The sequence below is a fragment of the Monodelphis domestica genome, chromosome 2 (assembly GCF_027887165.1).
Source record: "Monodelphis domestica isolate mMonDom1 chromosome 2, mMonDom1.pri, whole genome shotgun sequence".
Classification (NCBI taxonomy): domain Eukaryota; kingdom Metazoa; phylum Chordata; class Mammalia; order Didelphimorphia; family Didelphidae; genus Monodelphis; species Monodelphis domestica.
The window spans coordinates 233565391-233590120 of NC_077228.1; the positions used below are offsets into that span (position 1 = coordinate 233565391).

Consider the following 24730-nt stretch of genomic DNA (forward strand, 5'->3'; position numbering starts at 1 on the left):
CCACCATAAAAATACTAAACTGACTTGAGTATTTTATTGGGATTGAATTTAAAAATCCCTGGCGACCACTAAGATAATATATTCAGTCAACAACCCTAACTTTACCCTTAACAATACACAAGTATAATTCTGATTTATACATATTTGTGTATGTTGTATCAGTGATAATAGAATACAAATTCCTTGAGGCCAGAGAGTAATATTTTATTCATAAGTAAAATAATACTTTGTACAAAACAATACACTGATTGTGCAGATTTGTAAAATAGAATTCTAATAAATTTTCAAATTAACTCCATACTTTTTCTTTTGTCTAAGAGTGTACAGAAAAATAAAATTTGTGGAAAAGCTACCTTTGTATTATGACATATGGGAAATGATACAATCAAATAACTTGAGAACAATTAGCCAGTAGATCCACACACATTTAAAAAAAAATTATAGGTGGACTTTACCGGGGCTAAAATAATTGTGTCCCACCTGTTTTCAGGAGACATAAAATACATTCAGTGAGAAATGTTCAGTTTAAAATGGATATTTTTGTTGGGATTTTAATAAAGAGTTTTAAAATATTTATCTTTATTTGACTTGACTGAACCAATAAACTAGGTCTGAAGTGAAATGAAAATAAGTTCAAAACAACAGTTAGTTTGGTCTCAAATTATAATTTTTGTTCTCAAATTTGCAAAGGTTTCAAAATCCCTATGTTCTTTTAGTAGATAATCCCACTATTCACAAAACATCTTCAAACATCAGTGTTTTCTTTCTTTCTTACTACACACATTCAATTGGTTGCCAAGTACAATTGATCTTATAGTCACCACACTTCTCATATCCATCCTCTCCTTTCCTTTCAACTGCTACCATTTTCATTCAGACCCATTATTACTACTGAAATTGACTTCTAAAATACAAGATCTAGCCTTCCTAATCCATTATATAAAAAAAATTAAGCTTTTTTATTCTGAAAATGACAAATATCTGCAAACATAGAATGGTATCCACCTCTAGAGAAAGAGTAGTTGGAGTTGGATGCAGGTCAAAGCACACTATCTTTCACATTAGTTTATTTGTGGCTTTATCTTTTGGTTTTGATTTTATATGAGTATTTCCTTGAAACATTACAGAAATGTTTTATATGATAATATATGTATAGTCTAGATCAAATTGCTTACCATCTCCAAGAGAGTGGAGGGAAGAGACAGAAGAAGACAATTTAGTTTGTATAATTTCACAAAACACATGTTGAAAATTTTTATTAAGTATAATTGGGAAAATATAATATCTCTGAATAAAAAATATGGTCAATTCCTGGCATTTATCTTGAAAACTGGCTATTTTAAAATTCTTTAAAAGATTAATTTAAAAAAGTTAACAAGCATTTGTTTTCTCTCCTTTGCATCACCTCCCTTTCCTTTTCTATTAGAAAAAAAAAAGAACAAAATCCTTGTAACAAATATGTAGAGTCAAACAAAATAAATTCACACGATGTCCATGTCCAAAAATGTGTATCTTGACCTGAATATTATCTACTACCTCTCAGTTCACAGATGGGAAACATTCCTCATTGATTCTCTGGAATCATGGTTGGTCACTCTATGGAACAGTGATCTTAAAATGGCTCTTATTCTTATATATTTAGATAAATATATCTTACACATGAGAATTTTAGCAGAAAAAATCTGATACAGACTGTTTTCTTTCTAATTTTAATTGCCCTGGTTTTGTTTGTGTAAAAGCTTTTCAATTTTATGTGATCAATTGTCCATTTCATCTTTCATGATCATTATTTTTTGCTTAGTTAAGAACTCTCTCTTTATATCCATAGCTTTGAAAGGTATCTCTTTATCTTCTCTAATTTATTTATGATATGAGATTTTATTTTTGTTATAGATCTATTTTTCCAATCTATTCTTCATGCTGGTGTCAAAGTTTTCTTTTAGATTATCATCAGAACAGAACTAATAGTCTCACTCTTTTGCCTAAAAACCTTGAATGTCTGCCCAACTTCCAATTAATAGAAATTCAAAATATTTAGCATTGCTATATAAAAAAGACACTCTAAAATTCCAGGTTCCAACCTACTCTGGGAGCCTTTTCATACCACCTCATATACTGTATGAGCTAGTCAAATTATACTACTGGCCATTCCAACAGATATGTAAAAAATATCATCTAGACAACTAGGTAGCACAGTGTAGGACTTGAGTTCAAGAAAATCTGAGTTTATTCCTGGCTTGGATACTTTTATTAGCTGTGTAATTTTGGGCAAGTTAATTAACCTGTTTTATTTTAAAAATGAGCATAATAATAGAACCTGCCTTGGAGGGTTGTTGTGAGTATCAAGTGTGATTTAATATGTAATATGCTCTGTAAATCTTACAATGTTATGTATATTTGATATCGTTATTATATTTTATATTATATATATTATTATAATTATACTCCATATTTTTCCCTCACCATGTCTTCACTGACACTGTTCCCTATCCCTGGTTTGCCCTTCCCCTATTTCTGTTTGCTGAAATTGTACTTACCCATGCAGGCCTAATTCTAATGCCACCTATTCCACAAACCCTTTCCTAGTATCCACATTGGAAATAATCCTTTGTGAATTTTAAAACTACTCCACCCTACTCAGATTGTACTTTAGAAGATTTGATAGCTATTTCCTGATTTGTAACAATGGAGATACTTGGTCTAACAGAATCAGGTCTTGGGAACTCTACATTGCTCCACCCTACATAGTTTAACAAGGTCAGGAATGTCTGCACCCATACTCAAGGATTACCTAAGAAGATGGCCTTCAACCGACATGTGCAGAAACAGTGGTCAAGCTAAGCTAACATTGGTACAGATGAGATGCAGGAAAGTGTGAAACCATCTATACAGGGCACGTCACTTCCTCTTTTCACTCTCTTTCCCCAGAGAGGCAGCTCTGGCTGGCAGCATGCTAAGCATTCTGACATCTTGGTTTGGTGGCAGCTGCTTGTCAGAGTTTTGGCGGTGAGTTTGCCATTGAGCTGATTCAGGTTCAGGCATCTTGGCTGAGCCCTCTTGGAGTTCAGGCCGATTCCTTCCTCCTTATTTTCCAAATCCTTACCTTCCTAGTGCATCTGGTCTTCCTCCTGGCACAAGCTAGGTGGGAGAAATCTTGCATCCTTTCCTTCTTCCTTCTTAATTTCTTTCCACTATATTAATTAAATCACCATAAATTTCCAGCTGACTTGGTTATATACATTTTTTCTTATTTGGGATATCCATGGTGACCAATAATTAATATAGTTTAGGTCACAATGCTAAAATTATCCTTCACACCTTCTCATTTCAGAAGTTGCATAACATACTATCTGTACACTTGTTTATGTTTATGTTCTATTTTGTTTTATGTACCAACATGACAGAAACAATAGATATGTAAGGCCTGGGCTAAAATCATGTCTTAGACATCTTTCCCTTTGTTTAGAACCCTTAATCCTGTTCTTTCTTTTAACTGTTAACTCTAATCCTTCCCTCTATCCATTCAGGTATTTCCAGGGTAGTCATCCTTATATTGATTACAGTCTTCTCCCTCTCCTCTCTCTATCACAAGGTGAGTCAGTTATACTTTGTACCAGTGACGATGAACCTTTTAGAGACTGAATGCCCAAACTGCAACCCTCATGCAGCAAATGAGCTTCCCGCCTTACCCCACATGGGAGGAAGGAAGCACTCCCATTGGGCTACTGGGCAGAGAGGTGGGTCATGTGAGAAATGTCTTCAGTTGTGTGTGGAGAGGGGGAAGGGAGAAGCCCCTTCTGGCATATGTGCCATAGGTTTGTCAACATGGGTCTATATACTCTTCCACGTTTGAATCTTCCTCCTTGTCCTAATACTAATAATGCTTTGACAAACTTCACCCTTGGATTACTCCTACTCCTATTCATGAGCTGCTGAATGGAATTGAAAAGTCTCAAAACCATGCAGAATGGGTCCATTACATACATAATCTCAACAGGATCCTCAATGGAGCAAGGGAATCCATTTATACTTCTGTAATCATTTTATTCTTCTACTCCTCAGAAGGATTCCAAACCTTTTAATTTCTCCTCATGGGGTTCATGGCACCTTCTCAGATAAGGATCTTGCTTCATACTTTACCTAAAAAATTGAGGTAATTCATCAAGATATCCCTGAGTAGCAGGTGTGACCAAAGTTCAATTCCTCTCTCAACTTTCAAGATTAAATATAAATTCCTGTTTGGTGTTTAAAACCATCTACAACCTCACCCCTTCCTATTTTTCTTGCTTAATTACACTATAATTCTCTCCCACTTGCCATGGCCTTTTTTCACACATGGAATTATATCTCTTGGCTTTTCACTGGCTGTCCTCTCAAGTCTGGGATGTTCTTCCTCACTTTCATCTTTGAGAGTATTCAAGACTCTTCTCAAATTCAATCTTTTGTACGAGGCCTTTCCTGGTTATCATTCCCCCTCCACCATTTTCCACTTGAGATTACTTCCTATCTACTCATCTATCTTATATGTAAATAACTATTACCATATTGTCTCCTCAAGAGTTGTGTTGAGGGCAAGCGTGGAGTTTTTGCTTCTCTAAGTAATCCCAATCCTTAGCACAGTGTCTGGCTCATAGTAATAGATGTTTGTTAACTGAATGCAAAATACTAGCTCTGTGACCTTAGATAAATCATTTAACTTTCCAGTGGCCCAAGGAACTCTTTTAAGACTCTATGTGGTAAATAAATCCCTTGCCATTTATCAAGCATTTTAGGTGAAATCAGTTTCTGTCCTCAAGGAACTCATATTCTATGAAGGGAGACAGATATGAAAATCCTATACGACATATAGAAAAGAGTTGAAAAGTAGTCTCAGAAGGTATGACACTAACAGGGAGTGGGGAAGAGGATGATGAAAGGTATCTTGCAGAAGATTATGTCTTATCTTGGTCTTGAAGGATCAGGGCAACTAAGAAGTGGAACTAGGAGAGGAGCACCCCTGGAAGAGGGGATGGCCAGCGCAAAGGAATCACAAGATGTTTAGACTGGCTGGGTTGAAGAATACCTGAAGGCAATAAAGTGCAATTACAATGGAAAGGTAGTTTTAGAAAGAATGTTCTCTAGTCTAAGAGAATATCCTTTTGATCTTAGATTCAACTGGGAAATACTGGAAAGTACTGATTAAGGGGGTGTCCTAAAGTCTTACATTTTGGGAAAATCACCTTGGCAGTAGTGTGTAGGATAGTATAGAATAGTGAGTGACAAGAGGGGGCAGGGAAACCAAGTAGGAGGGTTTGTACTAATTTAGGCAATCTATGATAAGGATCTGAAGGAAGGTAACTACTATGAGAATAGAAGGGATTTGTCTAAGAAATTTTAGGAAGGAAGAGATGACAAAACTTGTCATAAATATGGCTCTATGGAGTAAGAATCAGTGAGGGGTCAGGACAATGGTGAAGCACTATTTCTGGGGGAATGGGAAGATGGTAGGGGCTAAACAGTAATAGGGAAGTCAAGAAGAGGGGGTGTGAATTCTGTTTAGTAGACGGCAACTGGTTTGAGAGAGGGAACTTTTACATGGACAAGTCTATTGGAATCATAGGACTAAGAACCCAAGTAAATTATTTTAAGAGTTATTTGAGTAGATGCATGTGTTATTTCCCCTACTACAATGATAACTCCTGGAAAGGTACATGTTTTATTTACCTATTTTTAGCTTTCAAACTTCCAAGCTTAATGTTTATACATATTGTTTAGTTAATAAATATTTAATGAATATATAAGGTTGTATTTTAATCTTTCAGAGTGCAATAAGGCAGTACAAGAGGTTTTGTATGTCAGGGTCTTTCAGACATAGGTTGTAAATTTTCCAGCACGTCTAAAGTAGGAAAGTAAAATTTATAAACTTAAATCACTTCTTTAAACATATGTAAGCCTTTTACAAATATGGGAAAATATTTCCAACAAGTTTGAAGAATAAAAATAACAATGGAAAAACTGTTTTCAAGTGCAAAAGGTTCTATTTTAAATTATTAGAAGGTTCATTAGAATTTCCAAGTAAAGTGATAACAGGCAATAACTTATTTCAGTTCTCATATTATAAATAAACAGCAGGTTATGATGTGAGTATGCTTAGCATATACTCTATTATGTATCCATATATCCCTTTATCTTTTCTTCCTCCCTAAATCCAGCTCTGCTTATATGACTGTGGGACCATGTATATCTGCTTGTCTCTGGGTCTATTTTTCTCTCTTTGTGTATGTTCTTATTTGGCTCCTTTTCTTCTCCTTTCTTCCTCTTTCAAATTCTATCATCTGTCTTTCTCCTTTAACAGGTCTTTATATGAAACTGATATATATTTTTCATTATTTGTTTTACTTACTTGATAGATTTTTATGTTCTCTACTCTTAATTTGAAAAGCTGAGGAGTAGCATATTTTATATTTTTCTCTTTGAAAAAAGATTCTTCAATCCTGACATAGATAAAAATTACCTCTATTTGGCTATGTTATTTTTCATAAAATTTCAGCTTTTCAGCAGTTACTTAATTTTCTTTCACTTAGATTGATAGAGCAGAGAGATGACTCTCTTTAAGTGTTCTGGGTGGGAAGGCCCATCTGTGATGAAAAAATCAAGTACATACAATTTATAATGGAAATTTCCAGGTTGACTTATTATCAGATAATATTTTAGAGGAATTGTCATCTCTCTGAGATGACAATGAGAAAAATGACTTGTGAAATCTTTTAAAGCTCTTAGACCATTTATTTTCTGTTTCTAGAATGTACTAGCAGCTCTCAGCAGATCCTAAAATTTTATGCACCAAAGGGGTCCCTGAGGTGATCTGGTTCAAGTCTCTCTCATTTTACAGATAAGAAAACTGAGATACAGTGAGTAAGTGATATGCCAATCCTGAAGAAATCAAAACTTGCTTCTGTATTATTTCTCCTTTCAATAGAAAAGAATAATGGTTAGGACAGGATGTTAAAACTTGGTGCACAATTCTGTGTCTGATACAGTTTATTTGTCTTTATTAGTCAGAAGGCTAAATAGTCATTATTATTAATCACAAATTAAAAAAGGCAATTTTCATCATGCAACAATGTAGGCACATTAAAAAAAAAAAAGCAGAGGGTGTGTTTAGAGAGTACAAAGAATGCCACCAAAATGCAATTGTAATACTACATGATGAAATAGTTCTCTTGCAATGACTAGTTCAAACAGACTGCACAAGAGCAAATATATTGACATCATGTGATATGATAATGAAAATCATGGGAGTGCCCTCTTACCTCCTGTATGATTAATAGCAGTAAATCCTTAATGTGTGAGATAATTTCTACATGCAGTTTTTATCAAATGTTTTTCCCCTTATATGTTTGATAAGAGCTGAACGTGCTTTTGATCTCTCCACAGTTAGAAAAGGGGCACTGAAGAGACTAGGCAGGACAGAGCCAGTAGAACACATGTATAAGTTTTGGCAAGTCAGTTTCAAAAAAGAGATAATGTACTGAAGGATCATACAATCATACCCATTAAGCTGGACCTCAGAGGTCATACAATCCCTTCTCTCTCCCCAAGCCCTTCAGTCTTGCTCCTTTCTCTTTATAGAGGCTCATTTGTAAAATGAAGGACTCTATAGGCAGAGGACTGACTAGATCTTGAATCAGGATCTTAACTAGACTTCAAATCCTTTGTTATTAATTATAACTGGGTGACCTCATGCAGTTCACTCAATTTCTCTGGGCCTTAGTTTGTTGAGTGGAACCTCAAAGATATTTTCTCCCTCTAAGTCCTTATGTACCACCTGCTTTGATAATGACTGTGATATTAAAGTATGGAAAGCTAAGACTAAGATTGAGACTGAACTGTATGGATTTTTGTCCTTTTTACTAATGGCCAAGCCAAAGTGGTTAGCTATTATAATGGAATTGAAATGAACCTCTCTGATAAAAGAAATCCATATTAAAATCTTCATCATCTCATTAAAGGGATAATTCACCTTAAACAAAATGCTTTCTTACTAAAGTATGCCATAATTGAGTTATCTATGTTCTACTCTATTATTTAGGTACACTGGCCTACTTGATGTTCCACATAAAAGACCCTCCATTTTCCAGCTCCCTCCATTTATACTTGTCCCTCATGCTTAGAAGGCTTTCCTTTTCCACTTCAAGCCTCCTGACTTCTTCCCAGGCTTTTTTCAAGCCTCTGTTCAAAAACTGAAGTCCTTTTCCAGTTTCCTCTCATTTGATTTCCCTAAATTTACAATACTGTCTTGTGGATCCATAAGCATTTGGACATAGTCTCCCCCATTAGAAAGTTCTTTAAGTGTAGGGACTATGCTGCATTCCCAGCACAATGTTTGGTCCATACTACCAGTTTAATAAATGTTTGTCAAGCACCTGATTGACTATTTTTTTTCTAACAAAGATCAAAAACATTTGGTTTATAGAAAATTAATTTGGTTCAAAATGAATTTCAAATTATGCCTTCTGCTACTGTTAGACAAGGCCAATGACTGATTTTCTCATAAAGGAGGATTTTAGGTTTTGGGTGGAGGTAGATAAAGGAGTAAACTAGTCACTGGTAAACAACACTGGGTAAGTGTACAAAAAGAAAAGGGCAACAATAAGTCTTTGGATTTCATAATGTCTAATCCAGGATTTTTACCCAAAGACTACTACTAATTTTGTCTAGGTCTCAAATCTCTTAATAATATATATACAAAAATGAAGAACTGAATTCAATACCTTTAATGAAAGTAATTCTGGAACCACTGGGCCTACCTTATAGGCAATGCTGTTGAGTACTTTCATAGCCAAATCTGAAACATCTGGATATGGGTCAGCTGCAAGATGTAGAAGGACTCTCCAAATTTGTGTGTAAACGCTATTGAAGGAAACTCCTAACAAAAAGAAAAACAAAAAGAAATGTTGGAACCAGGTCACTTCTTGGTAATTCCCCCTTTGATGTCTTTACGAGAAGTCAATTTCTTGCAAAACAACAATATTGGAAAGAGTCAAGCAGTGATAAAAAGAGTTTCAATATTATGTTCCTGAAGAGGTTTTGGGAATTAAGGAATCCTATTCAGCCACTGAGCTTCGTGTGAAATGGGCTGATGAAATATTTACCTTTGCTAAAATACCTAGGTTTTGTTAATGTTGTTTATCTTGAATGGATTCTATATGTGTTCTTCAACTTTAGCCAGTAACCAACAATTTATAATTTCAATCTTACTGGAATAATTTTTATGTACAATCACAAATGTACAATTTTATGTTCATCACTAAGGGATGAAACTGCCAAGAGTTGGTGCTAATTCCATTTTGAGTCTAACATACATTACTGCTTTGGTTGGTTACGTATCCTGCATTCATATTCCCCCCAGTTCTATTATATAAGTATGTTAACTAAGTAAAGTTCATTTTTCAGTATCATGGCACATGTGAAATTACAAATGTATAAGAAATGTCAGAAGGGCTGGATTTAATATCAATTTGGGCTTTTGTTAGTGAAGAAATATTGAGAGATGTCTAAGTGATATTAAAAATAATTTACCCAAATAAATCACTGTATGATTTATTCTCCACTAATCCTTGACATGGTTTTGGTTTGGGAGTAGAAAGGTAAGGTGGTTGGAAAAAAACAGGGAAAAGATGTGGAAATGTCATCAGCTTGAAAGTTATCCAGATCGAGGAAGGACTTAATTGAGAAAGAGAAAAATAAGTTGTTAAACTAGTCAATAAACCCTTTTGGAATTCTCTAAAGACCATGATTCCCTCTTAGCAAGGTGGGGGGGGGGGCGGCAGCTCATGTCTATTTATATGTCTGGTTCTGCCATAGAAGGTACATAAAGACCACCAGAAAATTGCTACATTGGGATTTTATTTAAGAACGAAAAATGAAGATGGGCAGGAGGGAATCTATGTTTTAGAATCATATATTACAATGTACAGAAGGAGAGTGGGGATGGAGAGAAATATATTTTTGCATACAAATGTATGAAATACAGTAGTCAACCATCAAAAACAAAAATAAAGCCAAAAGGCTTGTTGTTGGATTCCTCTCAAGTGTATGAAGGTTTTAAAAGATGTCTTAAACTCATAAGAAGTGGTGCTTTAAAGCTTCTGCTCCCTTCCATTTGTTCCTTCCTTCCTATTTCCTTCCTTTTTATTTTATTCCTTCTTCCTTCCTTTCTTCCTTCCTTCCTTCCTTCCTTCCTTTCTTCCTTCCTTCCTTCCTTCCTTCCTTCCTTCCTTCCTTCCTTCCTTCCTTCGGTTGAAAATGAAAGTGTGGTTTATAGTCCTGATTCAGCTCAATGATGCATCTGAAGTAGCATGTTGTAAGCCTGTATTGTTGTGGCAGTGAAAATGCTTTAAGGGTAGGGGTAGACCACATGCTAATAATCCCACATAATGGATACCATGCTAAAATATGGGAGAGTGAAGAAAAGAACAAGAGATGGATTGGTCAGATTGGTAAAATGAGGGGGATAGATTAGATCTCTGAGAAAGATAGATAGATAGATAGATAGATAGATAGATAGATAGATAGAAAGATGGATAGATCTCTGAGATCCCTTCCAACTAATCCTATGACTGGGTATATATAAATAAGCAAGTTTAAAATAGGCACTATTAATGGAAATAAAAAAATCAGTCTGAAAAGCAGACCTTGAAAAAAAAATTAATGACACCATGATGAGAGAGAGGCAGTAGAGTTTTATAAACCAATGGAAATCATTGACTTTTCTTGCAGAATATCCTGGCTTTCTTTGTTATGGCAGAGCTCATGATCAATTCAGTTGCAATCATTAGTAGAACATAGATAATTTTGATTTTTAAATCATTCTCCTTGACTACAGTGATGGGCACAGCTGTTCATTATAATAGAATATAAACAGCAATAATAAAAAGGAACAAGTATCTCTTTATTTATTTATTTTTTGGCTTCAAGAATCCCACTCCCGAGGTCAGTTATAGTAGCTACCATGATTTAAATTATGGTGTTTCCAAAAAGAGATGCAATTCACACAATATATCAAAGCAGTAGCAACACAGTTTGGGAGTTAGACACAACCAACTCTAATCTATCCTAGAGGTGGCAAGCATTCTTGAAAGCTGCCTCACACAAGAAAAAAACAGGAAATTAGGATGGGGATTTGAGCTGCTAGATATTGAAAAAGGGCTTTTGTATCTGAAAGTAGCTGAAATCTCCAAATGATCTTAAAGTTTTGAGAACATATTTCCATCATTAGGCTGAAAGTGATAAAAGGTCTACTGGATGGTTTTAAGCAATATATTTGAGAGCTATGAAAAGAGGGGCTCTTCTCCTGTCTCTAGTCCATGAAAGCTGTGGATTTTGGCTTTTGCTCATTGCATTTTCCTATTACCTCCCAGGGCCTAGATTTTAAGGAACATAGACTTCCTTCCTCTTGTTTATAGACTAATACATATTTTACTTCAAACCAGTTCTTTAGGAGGATGACTGACAAAGTTCATTTTCCCTTATCATTTGCTCCATTTTGGGAACTACTGTCCCCCTTCAATACCTAAAGGAATGAAATTGTTCACATGGAAAATAGAGTGCCTTCTATTCTCTCTAATTATGGATAGCCAACGTGCTTCACATAATCTTTCCAGCAAAAATCTTCAGTTTCAAAATGACACATTTAATGATGGCCTTTAATCATGGATTTTTGCTATAAAAACACAATTAATCTTGTGGCATCAGAAAACAATGTTGTTCATTTTCTCAGTACTCTTTTCCGACATGAAGGGATCAGATTAATGGGCTATAAAACCTTCCCTTCAAATAGTCTGCAGTATCTTCTAGAGAAGTACTGGGTATATTCCTCCTTGTTGAATGAGTATCCCTTTTCCTTCAGAAACTAGAAACTAATATTTTTTTGTAACCAAAGCAAAATAAGCCAGTAACTTAGAACCCACAATTATAGGGACTCTAAAATTGTAGAAAGGCTTGGCATTGACATAGTATAAGATCTCTTCTTATTAAAAGATTCTCCATGGAAGTTTGAAAAGCCCCCCCCTCACCCCCCGCCAAAGTGTAATCATTATTGTTTCTTATCTATCTATCTATCTGTATGTATACAGATAGATAGATAAATATATAGATATTGATGTTAAAATAAGACAAGAAGTTACATAGCAAGTAGAAGACTGGAAGAAGGCTTACTTGGGTGGTTGTGAATTTTAAAACTACTCTACCCTACTCAGATCATACTTTAGAAGATCTGATTTAGCTATTTTCTGATTAGTAACAATGGAGATACTTGATTTAACAGAATCAGGTCTTGGGAACTCTACATTGCTAGACCCTACATAGTTTAACAAGGTCAAGACTGTCTGCACCATAGTCAAGGATTAATTATCTGAGGAAATGGCCTTTAACAGACATGTGCAGAAACAGCGGTCAGACCCCTGGGCTGTCCTAAGTCAAGCTAAGCTATCATTGATACAGATGAGATGCAGGAAAATGATGTAAAACCATCTATATAAGGCACATGACTTCCTCTCTTCTCTCTCTTTCCCAGGAGAGGAGGCTCTGACTGGCAGCGTGCTAAGCATTTCGACGTCTTGGCATGGTGGCAGCTATTTGTCTGGGTTTGGCTGTGAGTTTGCCATTGAGCTGATTCAGGTTCAGTCATCTTGGCTGAGCCCTTTTTGGAGTTCAGGCTGATTCCTTCCTCCTTATTCTCCAAACCCTTACCTTCCTAGAGCCTCTGGTCTTCCTCCTGGCACAAGCCAGGCAGGAGAAATCCTGTACCCTTTCCTTCTTCCTTCTTCTAAATTCCTTTCCATTATATCAATTAAATCACCATAAATTTCCAGCTGACTTGGTTATATACATATGTATATATATATACATATATATATATATATATATATATTTTTTTTTTTTTATATTTGGGATATCCATGGTGACCAAATAATTAACATAGTTTAGGTCACAATGCTAAAATTATCCTTTACAGTTTTGGCTAACCACGTTGGTTGTGACAAAATGCCCTCAATCTTCTTAACTTTCCTAAATCTTTTCTCTACTGTGACTATCCCTAAGTTCAGCTTTTAATAGCTGATTTTGATCAGCTGTAGAGGTCAGTAAATTTGGAATTTTCCCCCCTCTCCTTGAATTAGATAGAATACAGCTATTCCCCCCATCCCTTTTTTTAAAATCAAAAGCAGCAGGACTGGGAAAGCTGTTTAGTTATAAATCCCCTTTCCCTCAGGGAACAACTGCCCAGATTACTCTTAATTAGGAGTGAAGGGAATCTAAAGAGAGTTTTTCGTCTTGCCCTGCTCCCCACGTGTTTTGTGAAGCCTGCTATATATATATATATATATATATATATATATATATATATATATATATATAAATGAATACTACATTCTTTGACATTTATATGGTGGTTGAAGAATTAGGGACATTGAGGAATTCAGCATACCTCCAATTATTTATATTATTAGGTAATGTCATTTTTGTACTCCTTAGTACTGTGTGTAGAGATGCTAACATAAAAAAATTATTTGAAGCTGAAATTCAGAAAAACATGCAAAATTACGAAGCTAAAATATAAGAAATTATGTAAGAATCTGAAACTAAAATACAGAAAATTATGCAAAAATCTGAAGATAAAACACAGGAAAATATAAAAAACATGCAATATAAAACACAGGAAAATATTAAAGAATTTGAGGCTAAATTGCAGGAAAATATACAAGTCCAATTGGATAATCTAAAATGTTTCTTACAGGATCAATTGGCAAACATCCACCCCACCAGAAACAGGTCTTGACATGACAGACCTGTTTCTGAAGCTCTAAATGAGGAAATTTCCTTCCCTGAAATAGAGATGGAAAACACCTTCTCTATAGGTCAGCTAACAGACTGGTTCTCTCATGGTCTACAAATCTTGCTTCGCTGAACTTAATTCTCAAGACTCTTCCCCTGCAATCCCAGTTTCTCATGTTCCATCTCCTACACAAAACCAAATTCTAGCCCAAAGGAAATCTCATCCTTCTAAAGAAACTTGTCTTAGTCAAACTGACCCACAGGTACCAAATTCAATTAGAGGCCTGTTTCCTCTAAGAGAAGTACCTGAAATATGATGGAATGGGGATGTGGTGATTTTAAGGCACAATATACCGTTTAATCCCCAAGAAATAAATGAATTTACACGAAATGTCCCCACATATGAACAAGATCCCTTTCTAGTAACAAAAAACATGACAGACATATTTTTTCAGTATAATCCGTCTTACAAGGACGTTGAAAACTTGCTACAGGCTTTTTAAACTGAATGTGAGAAAAATAAAATAATTGCTCATGTCAACAAAACCCAGGGGTGCAATGCAGCACATTGGCCATCTCAGGATCCCAAATGGGACTATAACAACTCTGAGGAGCTTTTACACCTATACCGTTGTAGAGAGGCCATCCTAACAGCAATGAGAGAGTGTGTAGACAGTACAGATAAGTGGACAGAATTTGAAAAGATTAAGCAAAATGAGGAAGAGATACCCTCCAGATTCATGGACAGAATAATCAAGTTTGGGGGTAGATACCTGGATTTTGACCTATCTAAAGAAAATTGCATAAGACAAGTTAGAAGGTTCTTTGTCAATAACTCTTGCAAAGTGATTAGCGATTATTTTAGAACACATTGCCCTAGATGGCCAGAGATGGACCTTGAAGAATTGTGGAAAAAGCTCTATATGTTTCAAAGGGAAACAAAGAAAAGGAGGAAGAAAATAATGATGTCATAGAGGAAATAAAGAAAGAATTGAGATGCTTAAAAGACAAGATGGCTAAAATGGAAAGTGGGCATGATAATCAACCAATGACACTTGCCCCTCTTCAGGAATCTAATTATCGTTCCATTACCTGCCAATTCTGTGAGAAGAAGGGCCACAAAATGATAGAGTATAGAACTTTACTCAAGATTATCAGAAGGAAAATGCAGTTTAATAACAACTATAGAAGTGATAATTATAGAAATAACTATAATAATGATAATGGAAACCACAACTTTAGGAATGATAACTATAGGAATAGATATTGGGAAAATGATAACTCAAACCAAATGACTCCACAACAATATAACTTAAGTGGTGCTCCTCCAAAAAATACTTGAGGTGCTAATGCCCCTCAGGGGGGTGCTCTTCAGGGGCATGCTCAAGGAAGTTGAAGGTGTTGGGGGGGGCTGGGACACAGGAATCAGAGGATATAACCTTCTGGACCCTGATGTCCTACTACCCATTGGCCCTATCCACTGTCCCCCCTATACTAATGAACCCCATGTTACCTTAAAGGTGGGTAACATCTATTATGATTGTCTTTTAGATACCAGAGCTTCCAGGTCTGTATTAAAGAGTACACATGATTTACATTGTTATTCTGTTGGCTCAGAGAATGTAATGGGAGTGTCAGGAATACCCAAAGGGTTAAAAAGCTTTCCCCTAGAATGGTGTCTGTATGACCCCTAGAGGTACAACATTCCTTCCTTTTGATGCCTGACTCCTCTTTAAATTTGCTGGGGAGGGACCTTCTATGAAAACTCAGAGCCACAATAACTTGTTCCCCAGATGGTTCCTTGTCATTGGAAGTACTGAAGGAATCTTTAAATTTACTCCCTATAATTCTCTCAGAGAGTCAGACGGGGAAAGAGCATCCCACCTTTGTAATCCCTGCAGATATACTAGAGTCTCTTTGGGTCACATCTTCTTCCGATGTAGGCTTACTTAAGTCGGCCGTTCCTGGCAGATAAAAACTAAATATAGCCCACCTCCTTCCATTCCTCAGTATCCCCTCTCAAAAGAGGCAATTGAGGGTATTACCCCAGTAATAAACTCATTAATTGCACAGGGAATAATAATACATTGTAAATCTGAATACAACACGCCCATCCTGTCCATTAAAAAAACAAAAAGGGGGCCCCCTGGAGGCAAGCACCTCTATAGATTCCTACAGGATTTGAGGGCTGTGAACAATCACATTATATAGAGACACTCCATAGTTATTATCCTTTACATGGTATAAAATTATCCTTTCCATGGTATAAATGCTTAATGAGAAGGAATGCCATTTGCAGTTGGTAACAATGGTAACATTTCATAAAGAATGCATTTTTTAATTCCAGTAATAAGATTATGGATATGGGAGTTCTGCAATTTCCCTGATTTTAGTCTGACTTTCTCTTTTATGAAGAGAGGAGGAAAGAATATGAATGGGGTCAGGAAGAATGGGGAATGGTGGGTCTTTAGGATTTCAACAGCTCAATGCCAAATGACTGTTAAGTGACAGTGAGTGATAAAGTAGTTTAGAGGAAGGAAAGAGAAGATAGGGTATTTGGGACAGTCAGAAATGGCTTCACAGAAGAAGCAGAAACTGAAGTGGGGATAAATAAGATGTCAACAGATATAAAGGGGAAAAATGATGTACATTCATCGAACAGATATGAAGATTAGTTTGATTATAATGATAAAGACTGCTTAGTGGGCTATGGATAGATAAAATTGTGGGAGGTTAGATTGTGGAAGGTCTTTATTGCCAAGTTATAAGCATTAGGCTATAAACAATGGTGAGTCAATGAAGGTTTTGGTGCAGAAAAGTGGTATATTAAGTTGGTTGTAGAAAGATTTATTTGGTAGCGTTGTATAGGAGAGATACTTGAAGGAGTAGTAGTCATTAGAGGTGGGAGACAAGTTGCTAGATCAATGTGATAAAAATCTGAATTTTAAGAATTGGGAATTGAAAGGATGGGACTAAGCATCAAAGTGGGATATGGTGATTGGGTATGGAGAATAAAGGAGAGAGGAGTAAAAAAAATGACTTGCAGTCTAAGGCCTAAGTCACAGACGGAATAGGGAATGGTGCAATTAATAGAAATAAGAAGCCTACCATAAGGAACTTGTTTTGTTGGAGGTTGGGGGGAGGGGTATGTGGAGAAAGAAGGAATGATGAGTTTGATGGGATGTTCCAGGGTGCCAAGATTTTGAAAACCCTCCTTAGCACATTCAGTGAACTAGGCTAGGGAGATTGCTTTTCTTTGGTAGAACTGAAAAAAAAAATAAGACTTTAAACAGGCAAATGCTGAAGGTAATGGAATTCTGTCTAGGTTATGAATTTTAAACACTTACATAAGCACCCACCATTTACAGGTGGATATGAGCTCTATCTGATTGAATATGAATGAGGTAAGCTTTGGAGAATAGCTACTTTGTTTTCTTAAGTTTCCTTCCTTTATCTCTAGCTCATTTTTGGACATTTCCCACTAACTGTTCTAAAGCTTGTCTGAACCACAGATAAAATCCTGCCCAAATGCTCAAAGAATTCGATTCAGTGAGGAAGAAATGAACAAAGGTTTTAAGCCTCAGCAAAGAGAGAAGTTAGGAAGGACTGGAGAAGAAGAATTGACAGTGTTGCAGCTTACTTACTGAGGCAGAGTGGCTAAATTCTATCCTTTCTAGCTTTTTGTATTATCTTAATTTCTTATCTTAGGCTAAAACATCAAGTTTCGCCATCAGTACAGTGAGAGAGCAAGGCTGATATTTTATTTTTGAATTAGTGTTGAGGAGCATGAAGTGAAGTTGACAGGGTTTTGTTTACATATCAGTCTTATTCCATTATTTTGCTCCATTCTACAAGCCTTTTCCTATCTGAACTGTTACTATGGTCAAACAATTCTCTAATGTGTGCATCATATACAAAGGCACCGTATCCCAGAAAGTATTTTCCAAAGGACACTGGAATTTTCAACTTATAACAATCTTCAATCTCCCTGGTTTTTGTTTTAGTTTTCTAAAGGAGAAAGTCATATGTTTTTGAGCAGTGATTGTTTTTTCCCCCCAAGTTACCAGAAAAGCCATTTGGTAGATGTTTATAAATTAGCTCTAATAACATGGATTCAGGACAGATCAGGATTGTATAGCATTTGTTAAAGGATGCTTAGGGAATCAATGGATGTACAGTAATGAATATCAGATTCCCCCCCCCCCCCAAAAGGAGAACTAGTTAAGGATAATGGATGTAATAGGATTTGCTACTACCTGTTTGAAACTGATTAGATTGAAATCTTGTGGGGGGGAAAATATATATATATATATAGATGCTCCATTAAATATCTCTATAAATTTGCATGTAGATTCAGCTGAAAAACCATATCTGTACAGATGAAAAAGCTTTAAAATCTGAACTGAAATACAAAGAAAGGGAAAAATAATTTTCCAACTTTCCTTCTTAAGCAGAGAGTTTAATTTATTGATCAAATGCTGACTAATGGAAAGGCAAAAGACTTCAACAAACATTTCCAAATAAATGTTGGTTGGTCAACATATAAAAAGGGTTCTATTGACTAAGAAGGAGAGAATCAAATTTTCATTAATGGCAGTATATGTAAGGAAGCTGCTGGATTGCCACAGGAAAATTTCCACCTTTTTAGTTTATATTATGAAAAAACTGAGTAATCCTCATATTATCTGTAAATGTCCACAGAATGTGACAATAACTGCATCAGTCAATGAACTTTGCTTATATTCATAGATTAGGTGCCAATTTGCTCTGGTAAAAGAAGTTTCCTCATTGGGAATTCCCAATATCAATGAAATCAAAGGTCTGAAACTCTGTACCTCTCTTAAAAAAAAATGCTAGGTCACTGAGTCCAATGTTAATATCAGGGAATGAAACTAATTATTACAATGCCAAGTAGAGCACTGGTTCAATCTATTAGGCTGTATACTCAGAGAGAGGCAGAATCATTTGCACAAAGCAATAGTGGTAAAGTGAAAAACACAACAGACATGGTCAGAAAACTAGTTTCAGTTCTTGCTCAGACACTATTGGTCAAATGAATAAGTTTACAGAAGTTTAAACTGGGAGGGACTTCAGAGATAATCTAGTCCAGAAATGGGCAACCTTTTGGAGATAGAGTGCAAGACTTGCCCCCACCCCATTCCCCAGACCAAGTGGTGACCCAGTCTCCCCACTGAGTGCCAGGCTCACATTGCCTCCTCCCCTTATTCCACCCAGGGCAGGGAGGGAGCAAGCACTCCCACTGGACTGCTGGGCAGGGAGGGTGGGGGTGATACAGTCAGCCTAGGGTAGAGGGAAAGGGAGAGGCACAAGTACTCTACTTTGCTCCCCTCTATTTATGTGATCTATAATCCCCTCAAACCTAGCTCCTCTTCAAAATGGAAATGGAAGGGGTCTTGAAAACTTTGAAGTACATCCTCTTTAGCCCACTATTCAAGGAATCAGAAACCATTTCAAATGCAATGCTTTATTGAATGAGAAAGAGAAAAAGGTGGACAGAAAAAAAAAGCAAAAAAAATCTCCAGTTTACAGGGAAATCCCTAATTTATAGGAAAACATAATCCTCAGGTTAAATGACATCATCGTGATACATTCACCCCATCAATTCCAGTCTTCTAGAAGTATTCTCCAAATTAACCTTTTTTGGCAAATGGTCAAGGGTAGAAGCAAGATTTTAATCTGGATGCAGGGCTGATTGGGAGATCTCTACTTTGAGGAGTCACTATTTTTTCCTCAGGTAAGGGACTCCTTTGAATGCAAATTGAACAGACTAAAGCAGCCAAGGGTTGCCTAGGAAAGAAATTGGGGAAGGGGGTTATAGAAAAGGGAAGAGGCTAAAATAAGCCTAGCCTCAGGTTCATAAAACTTATTTCTAAATCCTAAAGTTTTGAACATTTTAAAAATACAAACTCAAAAGACACATCCCCAAATCCCCCAAATCCATTGTATAGTAAAGATATTGGTTGCTTCTAATAGTAGAGACAAATTGTTTCTGTCTAACTCAGGCCAAAGATTATTAAGAGGTCATTGCATTCTGAATGGGGTGGGTCAGTCTTGAAGAAAACAGTTTACTAACTCTTACTGGGGAGAGGGAGAGGGGAGCAGTAAAGCTGTGCCTTATTTAGGTTTTCTAGTTAGGAACTCTGGCAAACTGTGCTATAGGGACAGGCTCACTGGGTCATTGGCATGTGTGCCGACAGAAAGGTCTATGTGTGCCATCTCTGGCACATGTGCCACAGGTTTGCCATCATGGATCTAGTCCAACCCAGTGCTTTCACTTTCTTCTTTCCAATTCAATAAGACCAAAAGCTGATCTTCTATGTTAATGGACCTTAGAACTAGGGGCTAGCCTGGCTGGGATATATAGCTAGGAGCTTCTGGGAAATTCCATAATGCTGACTTACAAAACATGGTTTTCTAATTTTTTTAAGCTACAAATAGAATTTCAGGTACATTATATATTAAAACAGGCTTCATTGGGCTAGAAAAGGAACTTAGATACACAAAATACTTGACAAATGATCATTCAACGTTTGCCAGTAGACCTCTAGAGAGGAAGAGGTTAGCACCTTTGGTGGTAGTCTAATCTATTTTTGGAGAATTCTAATCTTAGACTCAGATGACTAAAATTTATGATGTTTTCCTTTTTTCACGGATATTATTTTGATTCTGATTTCTTTAATTTTCAAGCATCAATAGTTTTGATTGATGTTAAATTGTTAATTTTGATCTTTGTGCTTCTTGGTCTCCTTGTATCCTTTTTACCTTTTAATTTTTTGACTTCTGATTTTAATTGCTGGGTAAAGGAATGGAGAACTTCATATCATTTTGCATTCTGTATTCCTTTCTGTATGTTTCTTTTCTGTTGTCTTTAATTGGTTGTTAGGTCATTTTCTACCATTAGTATGAGCTAGATACTGATGTCTTCTTTTAGTGTTACTGTAGATATTTAATATCTCTTTTAAGTTGCTTCTGCCCTGGTGGGGTTTAACATTTCTCCTAAGGAGTATTATTTGATACCTCTATCTTTTTTCCTATATTTCTCCATGGCAACAGCTCTATATACTATTATGTGAAGGACCTGAAATGTTTTAATGCTTTCTATCAAGTACTGTGGGAAAATGTGTTTGTGCATGGTAAGAACAAATGGAAAAAAAAAACTATCGTGGTAAAAATCAATCAGCTAAGTATGCCCATTTCCCTTGCAAAATCATTTGAAATTTGTTTTGAGCATGAACTTTGTTATTAGATATAATTTCTGGAGTTTGAAAGAATGGAATAATTGCATAACTAGCTTTTTAATTTCATCTCTTATTTTGTCTAAGCTAGGTTTAGGAGTGAAGCTGTTTCTTGTAACTGATTTGCACTGATCATTTGGGGCTGAGGGGATTGTGGATAAAAAGCAGTTTTGAAGTCCTTGCATATAACTGGTGAGATCTGTTTCCACTCTGATATGATATAATTGTGGCATACAATGAACGCATTTATTCCTTCACTCTATTTCACATATTCATGGTTTTACTTTAGTGGTCAGAGTCATCAGAATCAAAACATTTCTAACCGGTGGGATATTGGCGTTTCTGATTTATTTCAGTCTATCTTGACTTCTAGTTGTGATAGTTTTGATAAATACAAAGGAACATTACTAAATTTCCTACTGTATGAAACCAATCATCATGACCACTTTGAATAAGGTCAGCCTACAACCCTATGCCATTCCATCTATTTCTTGGATTCATAGAAGCCATTTCAATCCAAATGGAGTAGAATTCTAAGCTAGTTGATAATATCACCAGGACCTAAATGGTCAGAATTTCAGGATTATTGTTAGGTCTTCACAACTATGATTCAGTTTCAGAATATATATAAATATAAATAAAATACGTATTTTTCCAGGGCATATAGAATCCTCACTGAAAATCCTGTATGGTAGTACCTTATTGTCCATTGCCCATCTCTTACCCCTTTACAACCTGGATGACAAGTTGTATTTTGAGGGATTTATCAATATTATTATTATCTTGGCCTCATCTTTTTGAATGGGGTTCAGATAAACATGCTTAAAGATAGAGAAAAGAACTGCTTTTTATATTTTAATAGATTATAAGTTAATCTACTGAAGATTTGCTGAAAGTCACTTTAAACTAACAATGCTACTTTACACTAACAACTCTTTTCTTTCTCTTTCCACATGAATTTTATAGCCTTGCTAGTCTCTATATTTTGAAAGCTTTTTGTTTCATGTAGCTTAGACAGTCTGAGTTTTTGGTATAGGGACATTTTTTTTAACAATGTTGTACTTAAGTTTCTATGCATAATTGTTATATCTGGACAATTATGGGCTATAGTTTAACCTGTGATAATGGTCTAATTCTTGTATAGTTCTTTGGCTAATGTGTCCAGAATATTTTCATGTCAACACTTTTTCTATGGGGATTTATTATCTATCAGCCCATGAAATATTTCAAATTCCTGGCTTATAATTCTAGAAACTAAGTCACATTTTTCTAGATTTTTGGTAGGCGCTAATATGTTTTGAAGAATTTCTACCATTTTATTAAATAATTATTAAAGATTTCCTCTTAAGCTTCCCATATATTCTCCTTTCTCCTGTTATAAGGGATTTAGCAAGAGCAAAGGCAGGGCAGAAGAGAGAATTTCTATTTCACGTTTCTCTCTAAGCTGAGAGAAATGAAGTCCTGAGACACAAATTGCACCTCTTTCCCCTTTTTTCTACTTAAAAAACTCTTTGATATTATACTCATTACTTTCCACTAGTTTTTTGACAGTGAAGTAGTAGTTTTCTTTGCTAATGCCAAACCCTCTACATATGCCCTTGACCACACTCTTAGCTTCTCTCCAGAAGATTAAAATACTCCATTATCTAACCCCTTAGCTTTTTTCCTACCATCTTCAAAAATACCCACCTCCACTATTTTTAAAACCTTTCAAAAGATCCTATGATCCTCTTAAGACAATTGTCTTGTGTATCTCTTTTCTTTCTTGGCCAAATTTCTGGAAAAAGCTGACAATCAGGACAAACTTCCTCTCTCTAATTTACTCTTCAATTCTTTGTAATTTGTCTTATCATATTATTCAACTTAAATTTCTTTTCTCAAAGTTACACATGATCTCTTAATTGCCAGTTTTGATGATCTTTTCTTAGTCTTCTCCTCAACCTGTCTGCTACATGTGAGATAACTGATCAAGTTTTTTTTTCCTGAATGCTCTCAGCTCTCTAGATATTGTTCTTTTTATACCTGTCCAGCTCCTCCTCAATCTCTTTTGTTGGCTTATTATCCATATTACACTTTCTAACTGTGTATGTCCTGGGCCTTCTTCCTTCCTTTTTCACCCTCACACTCACTTAGTGTCTCCATCACCATGGATTACCATGGGTTTAATGAAGATTACTTCTATGCAGATGACTCAAATATATATATATATAAATATATATATATATATAAATATATATATATATATATATATATATCTCCATCTCCACTGCCTCTCCTATGAGCCTTACTTAGTATGTCATCAGTATGCTTACTGGACATTTTAAACTAGATATCACAGAAACCCCTCAAAATCAATATGACCAAAACAGAATTGATTATCTTCCCCCTAAAACCCTTCCCTCTTCCAACTTCTCTACTTCTGTGGAAGGTAGCATCATTTTTCTGATCTATTGGGTTTATGACCTTTGTATTCTCCTCAAATCTTTTCTTTCCCTCAGTCTACCTATCTGATTTGTTGCCAAATATTGTTATGTTTATCTTGACAAAATCTCTTGTACTTGACTCATTTTCACTACTCAAAACTGCCACCACTATAGTTCAGACCCTAATCACCTTTGTTCTAGATCAGTGGTTCTCAGTTTGCAAGATGACCCCTTTATGTTTTAAGAACTCCTCAAAGAATTTCTGTTTATGAGAGTTATATCTAACAATATTTACCATACTAGTATTATTATAAAATGAGGTAAAATAATTACAAAATTAGTTTTTACTTTATAAGCCCCTCCCTAAAAGTGTCTTGAGGACTCACATGGGTCCCCAGACCACATACTGAGAACTGTTGATCTAAATTATGACAAGGGGTTCTAATTCATTTTCCCATCTCATCTTTCCCCACTACAGTTCTCCCTCTACACAACTGTAGGAATGACTTTCTTCCAGTACAGATCTGACCACAATACTTCCCTATTCAACTTACTCCAGTAACTCCCTACTGATTTTAGGATAATAACACAATCTAGAATTTGAGGGATGGAAGGGACTTCGGGGGCCATTTAGTATAATCTAAACAAGATGGAATCTCCACTGTAACACACCTGACAAGTATCCATCCAGTTTTTGCCCAAAGACTTCCAGGTAGGGGGAACCCATCAACTTTAAAGGAATGTTATTCCACTTTTGGAGAACCATAAATGTTTGTTAGAAAGTTTTTCCTCCTATAAATCCTAAATTGGACTCTGCAACTTTAGATTGATTGCTACCATTTCTTACCAAAGAAAATAATTTCAATAACTCATCTACATGATATTTCTTCAAAGTGCTATAATGTCCCCACAAATCTTTTTATTTTAAAAATTAGGCTAAACATTTCCAGCTCATTTAATTGCTTCTCATGTAACAGACTTAAGGCCTTTCACTAGTCTGATTTTTATCCTCTGAACATTCTCCAGCTTATCAGTGTTCTTACATTCTTAAGTGGCTATAACTGAATACAATTCTCCAGAGGAGTTCTGACATGAACAGAGTATAGTAGGATTATCACCTCCCTAATGCCTGGAAGCTAGGCTCTTTTTAATGCTGGCTGTTTTTGGTTGCCATGTCACACAGCTGACTCATATTGAGCTTGTGATTTACTAAAGGCCCCAAATCCTTTTTTAGAA

At 35.7% G+C, this 24730-nt stretch overlaps 1 protein-coding gene across 3 annotated transcripts in view; it reads right to left on the reverse strand.

Moving 5' to 3' along the window:
• The window catches only part of RPTOR (regulatory associated protein of MTOR complex 1), a 569750-nt gene that overhangs the window by 121096 nt on the left and 423924 nt on the right, over positions 1 to 24730 (reverse strand). For all 3 annotated transcript variants that reach the window (XM_056817367.1, XM_056817369.1, XM_056817370.1), the window contains one exon: positions 8790 to 8908. In XM_056817367.1, the coding sequence (XP_056673345.1) occupies positions 8790 to 8908 (119 nt within the window). The remainder of the gene's footprint in view (positions 1 to 8789; positions 8909 to 24730) is intronic.